The 17,716-nt window shown below is 45.9% G+C and overlaps 2 protein-coding genes across 3 annotated transcripts in view; both read left to right on the forward strand.

Annotated features, from left to right (window-relative positions):
- Positions 1 to 12,466, forward strand: part of LOC106809180 (glioma tumor suppressor candidate region gene 2 protein-like) — a 13,604-nt gene extending 1,138 nt beyond the window's left edge. Inside the window, exons 1-3 of one of the 2 annotated variants that reach the window (XM_014812170.1) lie at positions 2,053 to 2,118; positions 7,866 to 8,082; positions 10,877 to 12,466. In XM_014812170.1, coding sequence (XP_014667656.1) covers positions 7,953 to 8,082; positions 10,877 to 12,060 — 1,314 coding nt within the window. In that variant the 5' untranslated portion in view covers positions 2,053 to 2,118; positions 7,866 to 7,952 and the 3' untranslated portion in view covers positions 12,061 to 12,466. Of the gene's footprint in view, positions 1 to 2,052; positions 2,119 to 7,865; positions 8,083 to 10,876 lie in introns of those variants that run through there. The other variant, XM_014812168.1, reaches the window with a different exon arrangement.
- An 84-nt stretch (positions 12,467 to 12,550) lies between these two features.
- Positions 12,551 to 17,716, forward strand: part of LOC106809177 (cation channel sperm-associated protein subunit beta-like) — a 49,552-nt gene continuing 44,386 nt past the window's right edge. Inside the window, exons 1-4 of the mRNA XM_014812165.1 lie at positions 12,551 to 13,465; positions 14,173 to 14,322; positions 14,746 to 14,902; positions 15,147 to 15,293. Of these exons, the coding sequence (XP_014667651.1) occupies positions 13,310 to 13,465; positions 14,173 to 14,322; positions 14,746 to 14,902; positions 15,147 to 15,293 (610 nt within the window). The 5' untranslated portion in view covers positions 12,551 to 13,309. The remainder of the gene's footprint in view (positions 13,466 to 14,172; positions 14,323 to 14,745; positions 14,903 to 15,146; positions 15,294 to 17,716) is intronic.

The raw sequence follows: 17,716 nt of genomic DNA on the forward strand, positions 1-17,716 counted from the left end.
AGTGGCAAATGGCCGGCAGCCGGCATATGATCTGACCGGGGCTCCCGGGCCGCGGTCTTCGATTTCCTAATGCCAGGCAGTTTTTAATTTCAGCGTTATCTCAAGTAAACAAAGGTTTAGAGTTTAGGGTTAGGGGTGTAGGAAAACTGCCGGGGCATTTAGGAAATCGAAGACCATGCCTCGGCTGCAGGGAATGATAGCCACAGCGGTTAGTAAAACCATAGATATTTTTATATTTCATTTCTGATGTGGGACAGGCAGTGTTGTGTCCTTCACTATTGCTTGTTTACTACTACCAAAATTGCATGCAGATCACAAGTAAAGCATTGCCTCTCATAAACCAGAAACGCTAATACAAACTCGTCCCAAGCTATGTCTGGTTGATATTAGATGAGCTTTTTTCCTTTTCTGCAGACTCGCTCCAGCTTGCCTCGCCCTCGAATCCCCGCATGCCACGTTGAGACTTTGGCCCGGCGGTGACGCCTACGTAAATAGCCAGGCTACTAAGACCAAGTTATTGTGCACTCCGAGTGCAACTCGACAACGATCACCTTGCTTCGTCGACTGGAGTTAGCCACAAATGCAAAACTCGGTTAGTGTGATAGGAGAGATGTGAGCAGACATGTCGGATCTTCATGAATGGGACAAACAAGAACACACCATGCTGCATGAGACAGCTTATCTATTAACACGCACGATAAAAATAACAAGAGATAAAATGTAATCAGGAGTAGAGTAATAGGAAGCGAGTGTGACATCCAATAAACAAGGGAATTTCGTTCATTTACTAGCCCTGTATAATACCTACGCATTTACTTACGCGTAACTCATCTAACTTGAGCTCAAATCGGACACAGTACATTCGCAATCATCGCTGCGAAATCGCTTTCCTTGTAGACACCGGCCAATCCGGAGATACAGCCTAAATACGTACGACACGATTCTCCATTCTTTGCGCCAATCAATCCCAGCCCAGTGCGCGCCTATAATTCAGACAAAAACGGCGCTAGCCAACACGGCGCGCCAGTCGCTGCTGTTGCTCTCTCGGATAAGTGAATGTAGCCCGATGTGGCTGCGGGGAGATTGGAGATCGAGCGCAACACTCGGACACGCTAATTCATGCTGGTTTGGCGTGCGTGGCCGCTGAAAGGCATGCAGCCTATGTCAAAGGTGGCCTGTGCTAGCTGTGTACCGGCGTCAAAGGTTATCTCGCGAGTGTTGCTGCCTAATCTGCGCAGCGAGCCACATGGCCTCGCTCAGTGAGCGAAGTAAGCGGCAGTTTAGGTAGCTGCGTTTTGTTTTGAATTATAGGCGCGGCAATGGCGCCTGTGATTGAAGGCAAAGAATGGAGGAATCGTGGGTCGTACGGTTTTAGGCTGTATCTCGGATTGCGAGGGGAGGTGTCTACGAAGAAACGATTCGCACGATGGATTGGCGAATGTTCACTGTGTGCCGATTTGAGCTCAAGTTGGAGAGTTACGCGTTAGTAGAATTCGTAGGTAGGTATAGGCCTTAGTAAATGACGATGTGGCGGCGCGTTGGTTTGATTGACTGTGCACACTCCTCGCCTTTTGTGTTATTATCTGACCTCCTGATGTAATATAATAAACGTAGGTCAATTCAGAACATGGTCCTGTAATAACTGCGCGAAGTATCTTTTACAAAACTGTACGACTTCACTTGGCCTAACTGTTGGCCTATCTCTTTTGCCAGATTACAATGTAGGCAGACGACTTTTTCCATTCGTTATGTGATGGACGGGCGCGGCCAATATTCGCAGAGCAGAGTGAAAGAACTAGTCGCATGATTCTTCACATAGTTGTAGTTTTTATTTTATAAAATGGAGCGTTGATTACAGCTAAAAGTTATTCAGTTATTAAACGTTTTAATAAATGTTTATATTGTACGAAAATAAAAAATAGGTATCATACTGGTGCATTGATCTCACGGCTATCCGTAATATCATGGTGATAATGGATTACGATTTATTCTTTCGCGCGACTCACGCAAGCATGCGACTGACGGCAGAAGTTTTGAGTTACGTTTGCCATGGTACAATACATCATTACTACTGGATATTGTATTATGAATTTTATTCGTTATCGCACTGTAAGAAAGGTGAGTTTAACTTTGAATATCTGCACCTCGCAGTATTTAGTTACGCAATGTCTCATGCTACTAAGCTTGTTTGAGGTATCGTATATCCCACATGGGCCCACAACAGCACCACCTATAACCACCATCATCCAATTCATGCCATGCCACAATCCTAGGTTTACTGGCGTAGCACCGGCTGAATAGTCAATTTAGTGTAGCACCGCAGCGTTACATGCGAAAACACATTTACGGCATCGCGCGAACACCACAGGCACCTTGGAGCGTTGGTGTCAACTGTGAAAACACACTGCCGCCGCCATTGCGGCGCACCCTCGACACATAAAGTAATATAGCAGGGGCGTGAGGAAAGCGCGCATCCCAACAAATTCGCTCGACCCGCGTCGGCGTGTATTCTGCTTACGAAGGAGTTTCACGCACGACAAATACGACCGGACACAGTTCCAGGCTTTGCCTGCTAATTGAGAGTACAGTGTTCACTTGCTCGGTTGGGGCTGTAGAAATATTGATGTGCTCACTTGCAAAACCGAGGCTTGTGGGTGCACGGCGAAAGTCACACGAAAGACTGGTCGAAATTCGTCGCGTCACCGCATCGCGGCCATGTACTTAAGCTTGTTACAATCACGTGCGCGAAGTTGCTAGCGAACGCGCCGAGACTTTCGGACAGTCTTTGTGTGAATTCGCGTGGACACAGCTCGGTTTTGAAGTGAGACATAATAGTTCGACAGAAACCAAGGGGGAACACTGTACTTCATTAGCAGCCAAGAGCGAAGGCTGTATTGATGTGCTGATTTGTGTTGAGAATCGTGAAGAAAGTTTACAGGCCGAGCGGTCGACCGCGAATTTTTGGGATCGCCGCGCTTTCTCACCTGGCTAGGATATTTATGTGTCAGGGGCTGTCGGCGCGCAAATCGGCGGGCGGGCGTGCGGGGGCTGTGCTTTACAGTTGAAACGGCTCCAAGTGCCTTGTGGTCCGAAACTAGCGACCGATCATTGCCACTCCAAAATTAAAAAACACGGGTTGTAACTGTAGATGACTGCCTAATTGCCAGAACACCTGTCCTGCCCGCCCTTTCGGCTTCACTCTGGCCCACTTGTTCCCCATATGGTTGATATGCGATATTTTTAGCGAATGTTCCTGTGCGTAATTAAGATTTGTTAGTAAAATGTCGTTGAGTATTTTGTAGCTCACGAGGAGCTTCGGCCATTCATCAGGATGACTTCATCGCAAGCTTGTAAGAATCGGTAACTTGTAAAGATCGCCTGCGCGGCTAGGTCTAAGTAGGATCATGCAGACAAACTGGTAACAAGAAAGAAGAGGCCAAAGTTTTGGCTAAGGGAAAGGAAGCAAGAAGACTGCCGGAGAAAGGCTAAACGATACACGGAGATTGAGAGCACTTGGAGCGGACAAGGTGGAAGAGAGAACAGCGTATGAGCATATATGCTGACAAATCTAGCGCGTAATTGGAGGTTTCAAATAAATACATGGCCAGGAAGTGAATAATCCAAGGGTCTGGAGGTTTGGCGCGTTGTCATTGGAGATATTTGTCAGTGTTTTACCTGGCCATTGACACGGAGCGAGGGCGGGCCGCATCACGGTCACATTGCTGCGAAGCGCGGCCCACGAGAAATCTGCCGCGCAAAAACATTGCGTGGCTTGCTGACGAAGATCACTGCTTTTATAGCTCGATCGTGGACGTAGTGCAGGTGCAGGCGCGTGTGTAGAGCGCGAAGGCGCGATATGATTCGTTGCCGGTCGTCGTCATAACAGTGTGGGGCCAGCAGATGCTTAACCGCTGCGACAGGAGGACGGTCACGGATATTTGGGACGTCGGGGGCGGGGTGAATCGGAAAACGAGTTGGAGTGTCGAGAGCTGGTGGTCAAAGTCGAAGAGGGGTAGAAAGGAGGAGGGCGAGAGGTGTGCCTGCCTTAACTTAGAGTATAGGGGGAGGGGGAAATGCAGGAGCATTGCGGCAAATCGGTAGGACGGCTCGACTAGGCTTGTGATAGTCGTGTATAGGGCATGGTAGTGGCGTAAGAAAAGGCCGATACGTGTGGCCGCGCGCAATTGGGGAGGGCGGTCACGCAGCGTCAAAGGGTCGAATGGGGGGCACCAGGGCGGCAGATTTTAGGACATCTTCTGGAGCCGACATGGGTCGGGTGACGGGGAGCGATTTGAAAAAGCTTTTGTTGGTGTTCAGCGGGTGACCAAGGCATTTTTATGGCCCTTTAGTTGAGAAGGGACCGATGAAGGTGTACTGTTCTGCTGACATGCAAAGATAAGTGTCGCGATAAGCCTTGTGGACCTTCAAGAGAGGACGTTAAACATGGATCTGTTGACTGTTAGAGAAGAATTGAGCTGCCGTTGCTAGGGTAGAATCGATACATGCCTGGGCTGGAGGGAGGTACAATGTCGCAGTGAAGATTTCAAAAGCTTAAATTTGTGGTTGAAGAAGTTTATGCTCCTTAAATCGTATGAATTGCGTATGGCATTCTGTACTGATCAGGTGTGGTTACATTGTAGAGCTATGCGCGCGAGCGTGCCGAGGTGGCGCACTGCCAGTGCCATTGGTGATGAGTACTGGTGTAGTTTTCTGCCTGCATTAATTAGTTACAGGTGGCAGCTCTCTATTTTAGCCTGTAAGGCTTTGCCCCGTAGGTATAAATGGCGATGAGTGCTTACCAATTCTGTCTTGCGTGCAATAGTTGTTGCTACTACGTACAATGAGCTTCCATCTTTAATGCTGAAGACACTTAAACGTACGCACCATCTCGTCGGCAACTTTCATAACATCCCAACAAACTATTCCTTTTGAGAAGCCGTTCCTGATACCATCTCTGTGCCTTCCACTGTATTCGGCCACGTATTGTGAACACATTGACTAACAGGGTTTACTAGACATCCCACCACTCCACCACAGGAGTCACCGCAGTAGACGTTAGTTAGTATGAAGCGCTGTCGCTCCGCCGCACTTGTTCCATATAACAGTGCTTCATAATGCACCAAAGAGCTTAAAATGCCCCACAAATTGCATAAACTTTTTCTAGATTTTTTGGCGAGCATGTTAATAATTTTGCTTCCTGCTGGACCCCCCTAGCTGGGGCGAGCGACTAGGCTCTGAGTACTAATTGAGGCCCACGTTCATTAACTGCCCCGCCAGGGCCTATAGAACATTGCTCAGATCGATTTTGCTACTGCATGGGTTGGCGTCGCGATTGGTTACACGGAAAATGGGTCAGGCGAAAACGCAAAATTGATCGCGGCCTTGTAAGCACTGATATGTTATCTACATGGACATGCTCAAACTATCTTGTTTGAACACTTTCCACAACTTTAGCAACGCGATGTATTTATGGCCGGTTGTAATAGATGTGGAAAGTCGGCTTCAAAGAAGATAACGGTGAATGTCCAGTGTAGATAAATAAGTGGTGTAAACAAGCGGCGATCATTGTCTGGCGTTTTCGAGCGCAGTGTTTCGTGGAACCAATCGGGACGCGAAAGGCAGTAACGAAATCGAGGCCGTGACAATGGCTTCAATAGCCCTGCGGGGCAGTTGCGGCAGTTAATGAAGCGCGGGCTGAGTAGTACTGAGAGCTTAGGCGGGAGGCGACCTAGCAGTGTGCGCTTTGCATAGGACCTCGAAACGCGCAAGGATGCACACGCACAAAAGTTGTACCACCTCGACAGACCTGGTTGGTTGGCCAGGCGGAAGGAAGGTGTTTGAGATGCCATCTCGATCATTGTTTTTATTCGCTGGATCGGATGGTGTTTAACAAACATTTTAGTAATAACAGTTACAGTGATATTCAGTCGAGGAGGAGGGGCGTATATCTTAGGAGAAACAGCGGCCTGGGGGCAAGCGTGGCTAAAGAAATTGCCGCCCTTTCCAACTTCTGACGGCCAATTAAAAACAATGGAAGGGAAAGAAAAATGGAGAAGTGGTTGAGTTTTTGGTTGTTCCTCAGATGTAGGGATGCCAATACTTCTAAACTACAGCTACTATCCCAGGCCGCTCCAGGGTAAACCAGGGCGTGCTAACAGGATTTGTAACACAGGGGGGCCGTCTAAGGGGAGGGTCTGGGGAATGGTTTGAAATGAGACCCCCCTAGGAGATGACGGTTTTCTGCTGCGCGAGCAGGGGGGGGGTCCAGACCGCCCTGGACCCCCGCCCGCCCCGTGTACACGCTCCTGGTGTAATCAACTTGTCAGAATAAAGCGATTTGAATTATTTCAGATATGCATTTAGTAGGCAGATTGGCTTTGTTTTTCCTTGCGTTTTGTGCGATTGTTTTGGTTACTTTGCGCTTTTTTGCGGCCTCGGCGGGAAGCATGGGCGTGCCGCGGGGGGGACGGTGGGGCCCCCCGCGTTGCCCCGCGCCTAGCGGATAGGCGCCACTGTAGTATTGTCAGGTATGCAATGGGCGGAGTATTGCTATATCAGTGGTGAAATGTGATGTAATGACATTGAAGGCCTAAATGTTCTATTAATTTGGAATGGCGAAGGTGTGTGAGCTTATAGTGTGGTTGAAAAGATCTGGCGCTGGTATTTATACAATCAAGTGTAGCTTAGGAATCAATTGGCAGGTGGTTAGCATCAGGCCAAGGAGCAGGATGAGAGCCCTCTTTTCGTGTGTGGGACAATGGCACTAGCCGGAGTGTATAGATCCCCGAGAAAAGAATCCTAGTAAAAAAACAGAGGCAGTGTGAAAAATTAAAAGCTTCGGTGCTTTCAAAATGTTGAAACCTGAGGTAGCAGGATTAAACGCCGCACAGGGAGCTAAGGAGAGGCTGGCCAGAAAGAACAGTCTTCAACCACAGAGGAAATCGGCTCGCCTCGCTTCACAAAGACAGAATAGAAGCGGGGGATTACATAGAGGAAGCCAACAAGAAAAAGGAAGGGGCAATAACAGCAGGCAAGCGGTCGAGAAGCAAAGGCTCATTGAGAAGTCAGAGCAAAGCGGGAGGATCTTCTAAAACTAAGTCATATGCGCGTGGGTTGACCCTATGGCGACAGCTCAGGATGTTAGGACTTGAATCGACGACTCGTCGAGCGATTATTTGCATTGCGCGCGGTGACAAAATCGTAAGGGCTACCGGGGCCGACCAGGATGGCCCATCTTTGCTGCTAATTGAAGTACAGAGTTCACTTGTTGTAGAAATATTATGTCTCACTTCAAAACCGAGCTGTGTCACGCGAAATCACACAAAGACTGTCGAAATTCTTGCGCCACTGCCATCCGCCATGTACTTAAGCTTGTTACAATCACGTGCGCAGTGCTAGCGAACGCGAGAATTTTGACAGTCTTTGTGTGATTTCGCGTGACACAGCTCGGTTTTGAAGTGAGACATAATATTTCTACAACAAGTGAACACTGTACTTCAATTAGCAGCAAAGATGGAAGCTGTTTGATGTGTATTTGTGTTGAAATTGTAAGAAATACAGCGAGCGTCGAGCGAATTTTTGGGATCGCGCTTTCTCACCTGCTATATATTTATGTGTCAGTGTGCGCGCAATGGCGGCGGCGTGTGTTTACAGTTGAAACGCTCCAAGTGCCTGTGTCCGAAACTACACCATCATTGCACTCCAAAATTAAAAAACACGGGTTGTAATTGTATGACTGCTATTGCCAACACCTTTCCTGCCGCCTTTCTTTCACTTGGCACTTGTTCCCCATATTTGATATGATATTTTTAGCAATGTTCCTGTCGTAAGTTAGATTGTTAGTAAAATGTGTTGATATTTTTTAGCTCACAGACTTCGCCATTCATCAGGACTGACTTCATCAGCAGCTTGTAAAATCGTAACTTGTAAAGATCGCTGCCTAAGTAGGGATCATGGCAGACAAACTGGTAACAAGAAAGAAGAAGCCAAAGTTTGCTAAAAATAAGAAGAAGAACTGGAGAAAGGCTAACATACACGAGATTGAAGAGCACTTGGAGGGACAAAGGTTGGAAGAGAGAACAGGTATGAGCATATATGTACAAAATCTAGCTAATTGAGGTTTCAAATAAATACATGGCCAGGAAGTGAAATATCAAGGGTCTGGATGTTTGGGTTGTCATTAATATTTGTCAGTGTTTTACCTGCATTGACACGAGCGAGGCGGGCCGCATCACTCACATTCTCAGCCGCCACACAGAAATCTGCCCAAAACATTGCCTTGCTGACGAAAATCACTGTTTTTAGCTCATCTGACGTAGTCAGGTGCAGCTTGTAGAATCGCATATGATCGTCCGTCCGTCCGTCAACAGTTGGGCACAAATCTTAACCGCTCGACAGACGGTCACGATATTTGGGACGTGGGGGGGTAATCCGAAAACGAGTTGGGATGTCGAAGCTGGGGGTCAAAGGTCAAGAGGTGTAAAAGAAGGGGGAACATTCCCTCCTTAACTTAAGGTATAGGGAGGAAATGCAGAATTGCGGCACAAATCTAAACCGTAACGGCTCGACCTAGGCTCGTGATAGTCGGTGTATAGTTATGTATATAGCATCATCATCATGGTAGGAAAACCATCACTGTGCGTCGCAATTGGAGGTCACAGGGTCAAAGGTCAATGGGGCACAGGGCAGATTTTAGACATTTTCTGAGGCACATGGTCTTGACGAGTGCGATTGAAAACTTTATTTGTTTCAGCGCGTGGACCAAGCATTTTTATGGCTTTATTGAAATGAAACAATGACCATGAAAATGTACTTTCTGCTGACCATGCCGAAGAGTGAAGTTGTTCGGCATTAACCTTTTTGACCTTCAGAGGAGGGTTAAAACACGATGGATCTGTTACTGTAGATAAGAATTGACTGCATAGGTGTTTGCTAGTGAATCTATACATTGCCTGGCTGTATGAGGCACAATTTGTCGCCCCCAGTGAAATTTTCAAAAGCTAAATTTTGTCTTTGAAGAAGGTTTATTGCCTGCCTTAAATCGTTAATTGTCTATGGCATTCTGTACTGTCAGGTGTGTTACATGTAACTTATTGCCACTGCCAGTGGCCACTGCTAGTGCATGTGGTGATAGTACTGTGTAGTTTTTGCCTGCATTAATTAGTTACAGGTGGCAGCTCTCTATTTTAGCCTGTAGGCTTGCGTAGGTAAATGGATGAGTGCTTTACAATTCTGTCTTGCAAATAGTTGTTGCTACTACGTAACAATGGGGAGCTTCCATCTTCTAATCTGAAGACACTTAAACGTACGCACCATCTCGTGGCAACTTTCATAACGATCCCAACAAACATTCCTTTGAGAAGGTTCCTGATACCATCTCTGTGCTTCACTGTTTCGGCACGTATGTGAACACATTTGGGACTAACAGGGTTTACTAGAATCCCACCACTCCACCACAGAGTCACCGCAGTAGACGTTAGATGAGCGCTGTCGCTCCGCGGCACTTGTTCCATATAACAGTGCTTATAATGCACCAAAAGAGCTTAGAATGCACTAAATTGCATAACTTTTTCTAATTTTTTCACATTTAATAATTTTGTTCCTCTGGACCCCCCTAGCTGGGCGAGCACTAGCTCTAGTACTATAGCCCACGTTCATTAACTGCCGCAGGGCTATAGAACATTGTCAGATCGATTTTGCTACTGCATTTGGTCCCGATTTGTTCCACGGAAAATGGCTCAGAAAACGCAAAATGATCGGGCTTTTTAACACTTATTTATCTACATGGACATCTCACCTATCTTTTTGAACACTTTCCACAACTTTACACGATGTATTTATGCCTTTAATAGTTGTGGAAAGTGTTCAAAAAGATAGGTGAGATGTCCATGTAGATAAATAAGTGTTAAAAAGCCCGATCATTTTGCGTTTTCTGAGCCATTTTTCGTGGAACCAATCGGGACCAAATGCAGTAGCGAAATCGAGCTGACAATGTTCAATAGCCCTGCGGCAGTTAATGAACGCGGGCTATAGTACTAGAGCTAGGCGAGCACCTGCAGTGCTCGCTTTGCTAGGACCTCGAAACGCGCAAATGCACACGCACAAAGTTTACCACCTCACAGACATTTTTGGCCAGGGGAAACACTGTTTGAGATGCCATCTCATCATGTTTTTTATTCGCTGATGATGGTTTTTAACAAACATTTTTAGTAATAACAGTTACATGCATATTCAGTCAGAGGCGTATCTAGGAGAAACAGCGCCTGGGGCAAGTGCTAAAATTGCGCCCTTTCCAACTTCTGACGCCAATGAAAAAAATGAAGAAAAAAAATGGAATGTTGAGTTTTCGGTTGTTCCTCAGATTAGGATGTCAATACTTCTAAACTACAGCTACTATCCCAGGTCCAGGTAACAGGGGCGTGTACAGGATTTGTACCAGGGGGGGTCTAAGGGGGGGTCTGGGGAATTTTTGAAATTAGACCCCCTAAGATGCGTTTTCTGCACGAGCAGGGGGGGGGTCCAGACCCCCTGGACCCCCCCCCCCCTGTACACGCTCCTGGGTAATCAACTTGTCAAATAAAGGATTGAATTATTTCAAGATATCATTTAGTAGGCAGATTGTTTTTTTTCCTTTGCCTTTTTGCATTTTTTTTTACCTTTGCCTTTTTTGCGCCTCCTGAACATGGTGCCCGGGGCACGTGCCCCCCTTGCCCCCCCTAGATACGCCATTGTATTCAGTAATCAATGCAGTTTTATATCAGTGGTGAAATGTGATGTAATGAATGAATGCCTAAATGTTAATTTAACGCGAATGTGTTAGCTTATATGTTTGAAAAATTCTGCTGTATTTATAAATCAATGTCTTAATCAATTGCAGGTGGTTTAGCATCAGCCAAAGCAGATGAAGCTCTTTTCGTTGTGGACAAAGCACTACCGTGTATAGATCCCCCAGAAAAAATCCTAGTAAAAAACAAAGGCATAAAAAATTTAAAACTTCGGTGCTTTCAAAATCTTGAACCTGATAGCAGGATTAAACCCGCACAAGTAAAGAGAAGTAGCAGAAAGAACAGTTTAAAGAGGAAATCGCTGCCTGTTAAAAAACAAATAGAAGCGAATTACATAAAACCAACAAAAAAGAAGGCAATACAGCAGAGCGTCGAAGCAAGGCTCATGAGAAGTCAGAAAAGGGAGGAGTCTTCTAAACTTCCATATGCGCGTGTTGACCTATGGGACAGTAATGTAGGACTTGAATCCGACGACGTCGACGATTATTTCATGCGCGTGACAAAACGTAAGCTACCGAAGCGACCAGATCGCATGAACAAAAAGCCGCTCGACGTGCCGGCGGTTGAAGTGCCACCAGGCGGAGCCTCCTACAACCCCTCCGTCGACGATCACCAAGAGCTGCTACAGCGGGCGCTCGTCGTCGAGGTTGCTAAGAGGAAAAAGGACGCGCGCATCGAGAGAGTGACGACGGGAATGTTCCCCACAGTCGACCAGGCTCCGACGGAAGCCACCTGGTTGCAGGAGATGTCCGAGGGGCTCTTCGACCAGGAGGGAACCCAGCCAGCGCGAGAAGAAGCCAACGACGCGGAGGGCGTCTTTGCGAACCCGCGAACGTCGAGGAACGACCGCAAGCAGCGCAGCCAGCGTCGCAGGGAGCTGCAGCGCAAGCGCCAGTTAGCGGCGAAGGCAAGCGAGAAGCTGGAGCGGACACGCGGCGGCGCCATCTATCGGCTGAAGAGCATCCGGAAGGATCTGGAGAGCGAGGCGGCAGCAATCGAGGAGCGGCGGCGGCAGAAGGCGGAGCGGCGCGAGCTCGAGCGTGGCAAGCCGACGCGCATCGGGCGTCTGCGCTACGAGGAGCCGGATCTCGCGCTGAAGCTGAGCGAGGAGCTGACCGGCTCGCTGCGGGAGCTGAAACCCGAGGGACACCTCCTGGAGGAGCACTTTCGCAGCCTGCGGCGACGCTGCATCATTGAGCCGCGTGAGCGCCACAAGCAGGTGAAGAAGTACAAGCGCAAGACTTACGAGAACAAGACGCACAGGGAGTTGGTGTGAGGAGGCGGGAACGCGGCGATGTTGGCTAAATGTTTCGTGAATTGAATTGAATTATGTTTGAGGATAAATTTTGGAGTTGCCTGAAAACATTTTTATGAGCTAGTGCTTAACATATATGAGTAATGTCACATGAAGTATGTTTTGAAGTGTATGAATGAAGGGGGAAAAGCGTGCAAATCTGTGTTTCGTAAAACGTTTTCCCGAGGTCATAATAATTATATTTGGATTTATGGTGTTAGAAATCAGTTTCTATTAGACACGTGTGTTGGATAGTTAATATGTGCCATTTCAAATACTAATGGGGATAGATATTTGACCAATTTGTTCTCAATGCTGCATTCTGTTTTGTAGTATCTAGTATGGCATGCTAGATTCATAACATAGAAATAAATTCATTTCTAAAATATATTTGATATTAAGATTTTACATAGCAATCACAAAACCTTGCATAACATCGAAATGTCTGTACACGTAGCAGTAAATTATCTTAGAATTAAATTAGCATAATTAAAATAATTATTAATTAGAATTAAAGCGAGAGTATGGCACTTAGGTGATCTTAGGTACTTTCAGTTTAACCCACAACCCCGCCTATCTTAATTGATGGTATATTTGACAGGGTTTCGTTGCCCGTGCACTCACAGATCAGAAGTCTTCGCATTGTATTGCATGCAGGAAGTTAGTTACCTGTGCATTGACCAGAGCCCAAATTCCAGATATTTCTCGATTAATCCTACTCTGTGCCAATTCTTTCCGCAGTCTCTCTCTTTCCTTCCATTATCTCCTCCTCTATTTTTCTTTCACTTCTTTACTCCTGCCATTTCGTTAGAATAACATATAAAGAGTGATAACGTCAGAAGCAGATTTTCCTTCTTTATACGCTCTTGATAACTTGTGTATTGAATCGTACGGCCTTACGAGACATTCAGACATGAATGTAATTTTTTTCAGCCACTAGATGGCGGCACCTTGTAGTAGCCTGTAGAAAGCAAACCGGAACCTCTGCCGGAATTATTGATACCCATTTCAGTTTTCACCAAACAAAATCGTCAGCTTAGCGCACACCAACTTCAACAAGGAAATGAGTTTACTTAGCCACTAAATGTGACACAATTGGGAACTAATTAGAATAGGAAGGAATAGGATTAGTTAGGAAACTTGAACTATTTCCAGTTATCGAGGTCCTTAAGCTGTAGAACTAATTTACGAAAATCACACGGCTTGTTAAAGTTTAGCCTAGGACTTCTTTATGATGAGTAACGTTACACTAATGTCCTTCTTAATATTGGTCCTTAAAGTATGTAGTAGGGCTCTAAGTATTCAATTCCACTTGACAACTGATGACACGATCACCACGGGCATGGCAATGAACAGGCTATACCTGGCAACAGATTCAGTGTCTATGGTGAGCCAAATGTTTACTCAGTTTAGGCCTAAAACTAAACTTCATGAATCATGGCTTATGACGTCTGATGTAACTACTTGTGTTTCTGCAACAGACTCAACAATTACTAACACTAACAGTTACAGTTATACTGCATGATAACTGCATGTTGACCGCATGATGATGATGCGGGATGTTACCATGATTGGTTTATTCCCGGTTGGCTTACTCCCATTTTTGCCTACAGCAAAATTCCCAGTTGGCCTACACCCATTCCACCTACTCCCAATTTGTCTACGCTCAAAATCTCAGGTCTCGGATTTGAAATCTAGATGCTCTAAAATGCTATTTCCAGCATTCTGAGGATATTTTAAAAGTTTGGGGCCCCTTTAGGCTGGGGGCCCGTAGCGTTTTGCTACGGCAGCCCTACGGCTGTGACGCCCCTGCATACATAGACTACAGGAACCAGAAGAAAATATAGGTACAAATTATGAGAACACAACTTGACAAAAATAGAAAATACAGTATCATAAAAATGAAACAATGGGAGTAGGCGAAATGGGAATATTGCCAATTCTGAGAGTAGACGAAATGAGAATAGGCGAAATGGGAGTAGGCGAACTGGGAGTAGGCGAAATGGGAGTGGGCCAACTGGGATGTTACCAAATTGATTAGTCCCATAACTGGCATTAGTCCTTGGCATAATAATTTCCTTCTCTTCCTCCCAGGTTGTCCTGTGTCAGCTGTATGACCCAGACAATGACACTGAAAACTCGAGAATACAGCTTTTCACAGAGTACACCTCCCTTGGTCTGAGCCCTCTCATCACTATCAGCAATGCCACCAGTTCCAGGGAATTCCGCTTTGAACTTGCCACGGTATATCATTTACCAAGTATAATAGAGTGTGACAGTCAAACATATTTGGACCTACTTTATTGATAATAAATTCATACTTATTCTGTTATTTCATTCGTTTCCTTAATCCTAAATTCAATATGAAGTCACACATTTCTGTCAATTTACCTATGCTACACACACGCACACACGCATATATATATATATATATATATATATATATATACTATATATATATATATATATATATATATATAATATAATAATATATATATATATATATACTAAATAAATAAATATATATATATATATATAATAACATGCAGAGAGTTGCTATTGTTGTCAAGAGTGTATATCATATCAAATTTATTAAGGTGTACCTTGTTGTCATTATTATTGAGAATTGTTGTGCCATGCTCAATAACGTAAGATGCATGGTAACAGGAGTTGCATGCCTGGAAGCTCAACATCAGCAGGTTTGATCTGACAGGAGAGGAGAGAGCAGGAACCAGTAGCTACGCACAGTGGGATGCCACCGTGTATACCGCCAATAGCCTTCACCTGTTTTCTACCTACGCCACTGTCATCGATCTTCTCACAGGTGTCACATATGTTATATGTTATAATTGTTATAGGGAAATGGTAACTCGGTGTGAATGTATTTGATTTACATAACTTTATTAAAAAATATCGAAAAAGTGTCCCATGTGAAGAGTAACACCTTGGTCTTCAACAAAAGGAATAATCCTTGACTCGTTGTGCAGATCAATGATTGTTTATAGCTCATGGCGGAACAATAACCATCTAAAGATCTCTTCGACAACCCAGTTTTGCATCTGTTACAGAACCACTCTGGAGGAGAAAGTTTCCGAATCTTGTTTCGTCTCCGCCTGCAGAGGTGTTTGATGGAGCTGATGGTGTGAAGGTGGTTTCCAGCCCATGCTCTCCTGATGTAGCTGCCATACTGCTGCAGACCTCAGCTGCTCACCCAGGTACAACCAACTATGTATATATTTCTTGATACGACAAAAAAACACACATGTATATAGCTCCTAGTACAACCAAAAATGTATATATATAGTTCCTGGTACAACCAAACATGTATATAGCTCCTAGTACAACCAAACATGTATATAGTTCCTGGTACAACCAAACATGTATATAGCTCCTAGTACAACCAAACATGTATATAGCTCCTGGTACAACCAAACATGTATATAGCTCCTAGTACAACCAAACATGTATATAGCTCCTGGTACAACCAAACATGTATATAGCTCCTGGTACAACCAAACATGTATATAGCTCCTGGTACAACCAAACATGTATATAGCTCCTGGTGCAACCAAACATGTATATAGTTCCCGGTACAACCAACCATGTATATAGCTCCTGGTACAACCAAACATGTATATAGCTCCTGGTACAACCAAACATGTATATAGCTCCTGGTGCAACTAAACATGTATATAGCTCCTGGTACAACCAAACATGTATATTGCTCCTGGTACAACCAAACATGTATATAGCTCCTGGTGCAACCAAACATGTATATAGCTCCTGGTACAACCAAACATGTATATTGCTCCTGGTGCAACTAAACATGTATATAGCTCCTGGTACAACCAAACATGTATATAGCTCCTGGTACAACCAAACATGTATATAGCTCCTGGTACAACCAAACATGTATATAGCTCCTGGTACAAGCAAACATGTATATTGCTCCTGGTGCAACTAAACATGCACGTAGTTCCTGGTGCAACTAAACGTGTATATGCGCAGTTCCAAGTTCAGACAGTCCTGTATTCAATTCCATGAACAGTAATAACATAAGATGGTATAATGCCACCCTCCCATGTTATGCAGCGGCTTGCACCTCTCTGCTGCCACGACCCTGCCTCCCCCACCAGCATTGTGTAACCCTTTCAGCCTCCTCTAGCTGCCCTTCACAAGCTGCCACTTCTACCATCTGCTGCTTCCCCGCCCATCCCACTCCTACCCAGCCTCCTGCTGCTCCTACCTTTCCTTCATAGTGCTTTCACTTTTCCCAGCACGTGCTGTCCCCAACATGCATGCTAATCCTAACCTCACCCTTGTAGAGCTATCTTGGTTAATTTTTATTTTTTGTTATGACAGGAAATGACTCACCCTTATACCCTCCCACATGAACGTTGCCTTAAGCTCTTGGCCTTAAGCTTAAGGCCTTGCCTTACGTTACACTTTGCCTTACGTTGCCTTTACTCTAATGGCCATAAGCACCTTCGTGCCCTCACACACGCGCCCTGCCCCTACCCCCACCCTCATGTCCCGACTCTTTTTACATGTGAGCTGGCCATAACCTGGTCAACCTACAAGCTGCTCCCGCAACCCAACCAAACACTGCCGTCCATCAACGCGCAGCTATCCCCAGCACACACACTGTCACCCACTCCCTCCCCACCCGCGCTACTCATTCACCCGTCCACTCTAACTACTAGAGTAACTGCGAAAGACCATACTCCATTAGATGCTTTGTATTTCAGAACAAACACGCGTAAGTGGAGCCGTCCGGGAGCCGTCGCTTCTTAATTGACCACTTACGTGAGAGCGCGCGCTAGTGAACTAGTACAGGATCAATCTGCCTCTTACGTTGCTTGGTTGCATGCTAGAGTCCAGTGATAATTTCCTCGTGTCAGAAACTCGTAGCCGGTAAAGTGGCACAGAAAAGGAATGCACTGGCCATGAGCATGATATCAATAAATAAAGCAATAAATGTGCTAAGAAATCAATTGCTAGAAAATTAAAAAGACATAGTGAGTAGGGAAAGGAGCCACGCATAGTGTCCTTTTATGAGTATAACGTGCCGTAGGAGCGTGAGATACGAAGGTACGCGTTAGCGTGTGTGGCTGTATGATTGGTATAGACAGTCAGAGAAGTGTAAGTCAGGGTTGTACGAGTGCACGCGCGTTAGTGTGATACTAGTAATTAGTTTCGCAGTTGTTAGTTAAGCGTATGTCGTAATTCTCCCCTCCTCCTTCTCTCCTCCTTCTCCACCAGCTTCTCCCCTCCTCCTTCTCTCCTCCTTCTCCACCAGCTTCTCCCCCTCCTCCTTCTCCACCAGCTTCTCCCCTTCCTCCTCCACCTGCTCCCTTCTCCCCATCCTTATCCCCTTCTCCTTCTCCCCCTCCTCCTCTACCAGCTCCCTTCTCCCCTTCCTTCTCTCCTTCCTCCTTCTCCACCAGCTTCTCCTCCTCTCCACCACCTTCTCCCTTCTCCCCCTCCTCCTCCACCAGCTTCTCCCCTCCTCCTTCTCCACCAGCTTCTCCCTTCTCTCCCTCCTCTACCAGCTCCCTTCTCCCCTCCTTCTTCCCTTCCTCCTTCTCCACCAGCTTCTCCTCCTCTTCCACCACCTTCTCCCTTCTCCCCCTCCTCC

Source organism: Priapulus caudatus, unplaced genomic scaffold (genome assembly GCF_000485595.1).
Source record: "Priapulus caudatus unplaced genomic scaffold, Priapulus_caudatus-5.0.1 Scaffold334, whole genome shotgun sequence".
Lineage (NCBI taxonomy): Eukaryota > Metazoa > Priapulida > Priapulimorpha > Priapulimorphida > Priapulidae > Priapulus > Priapulus caudatus.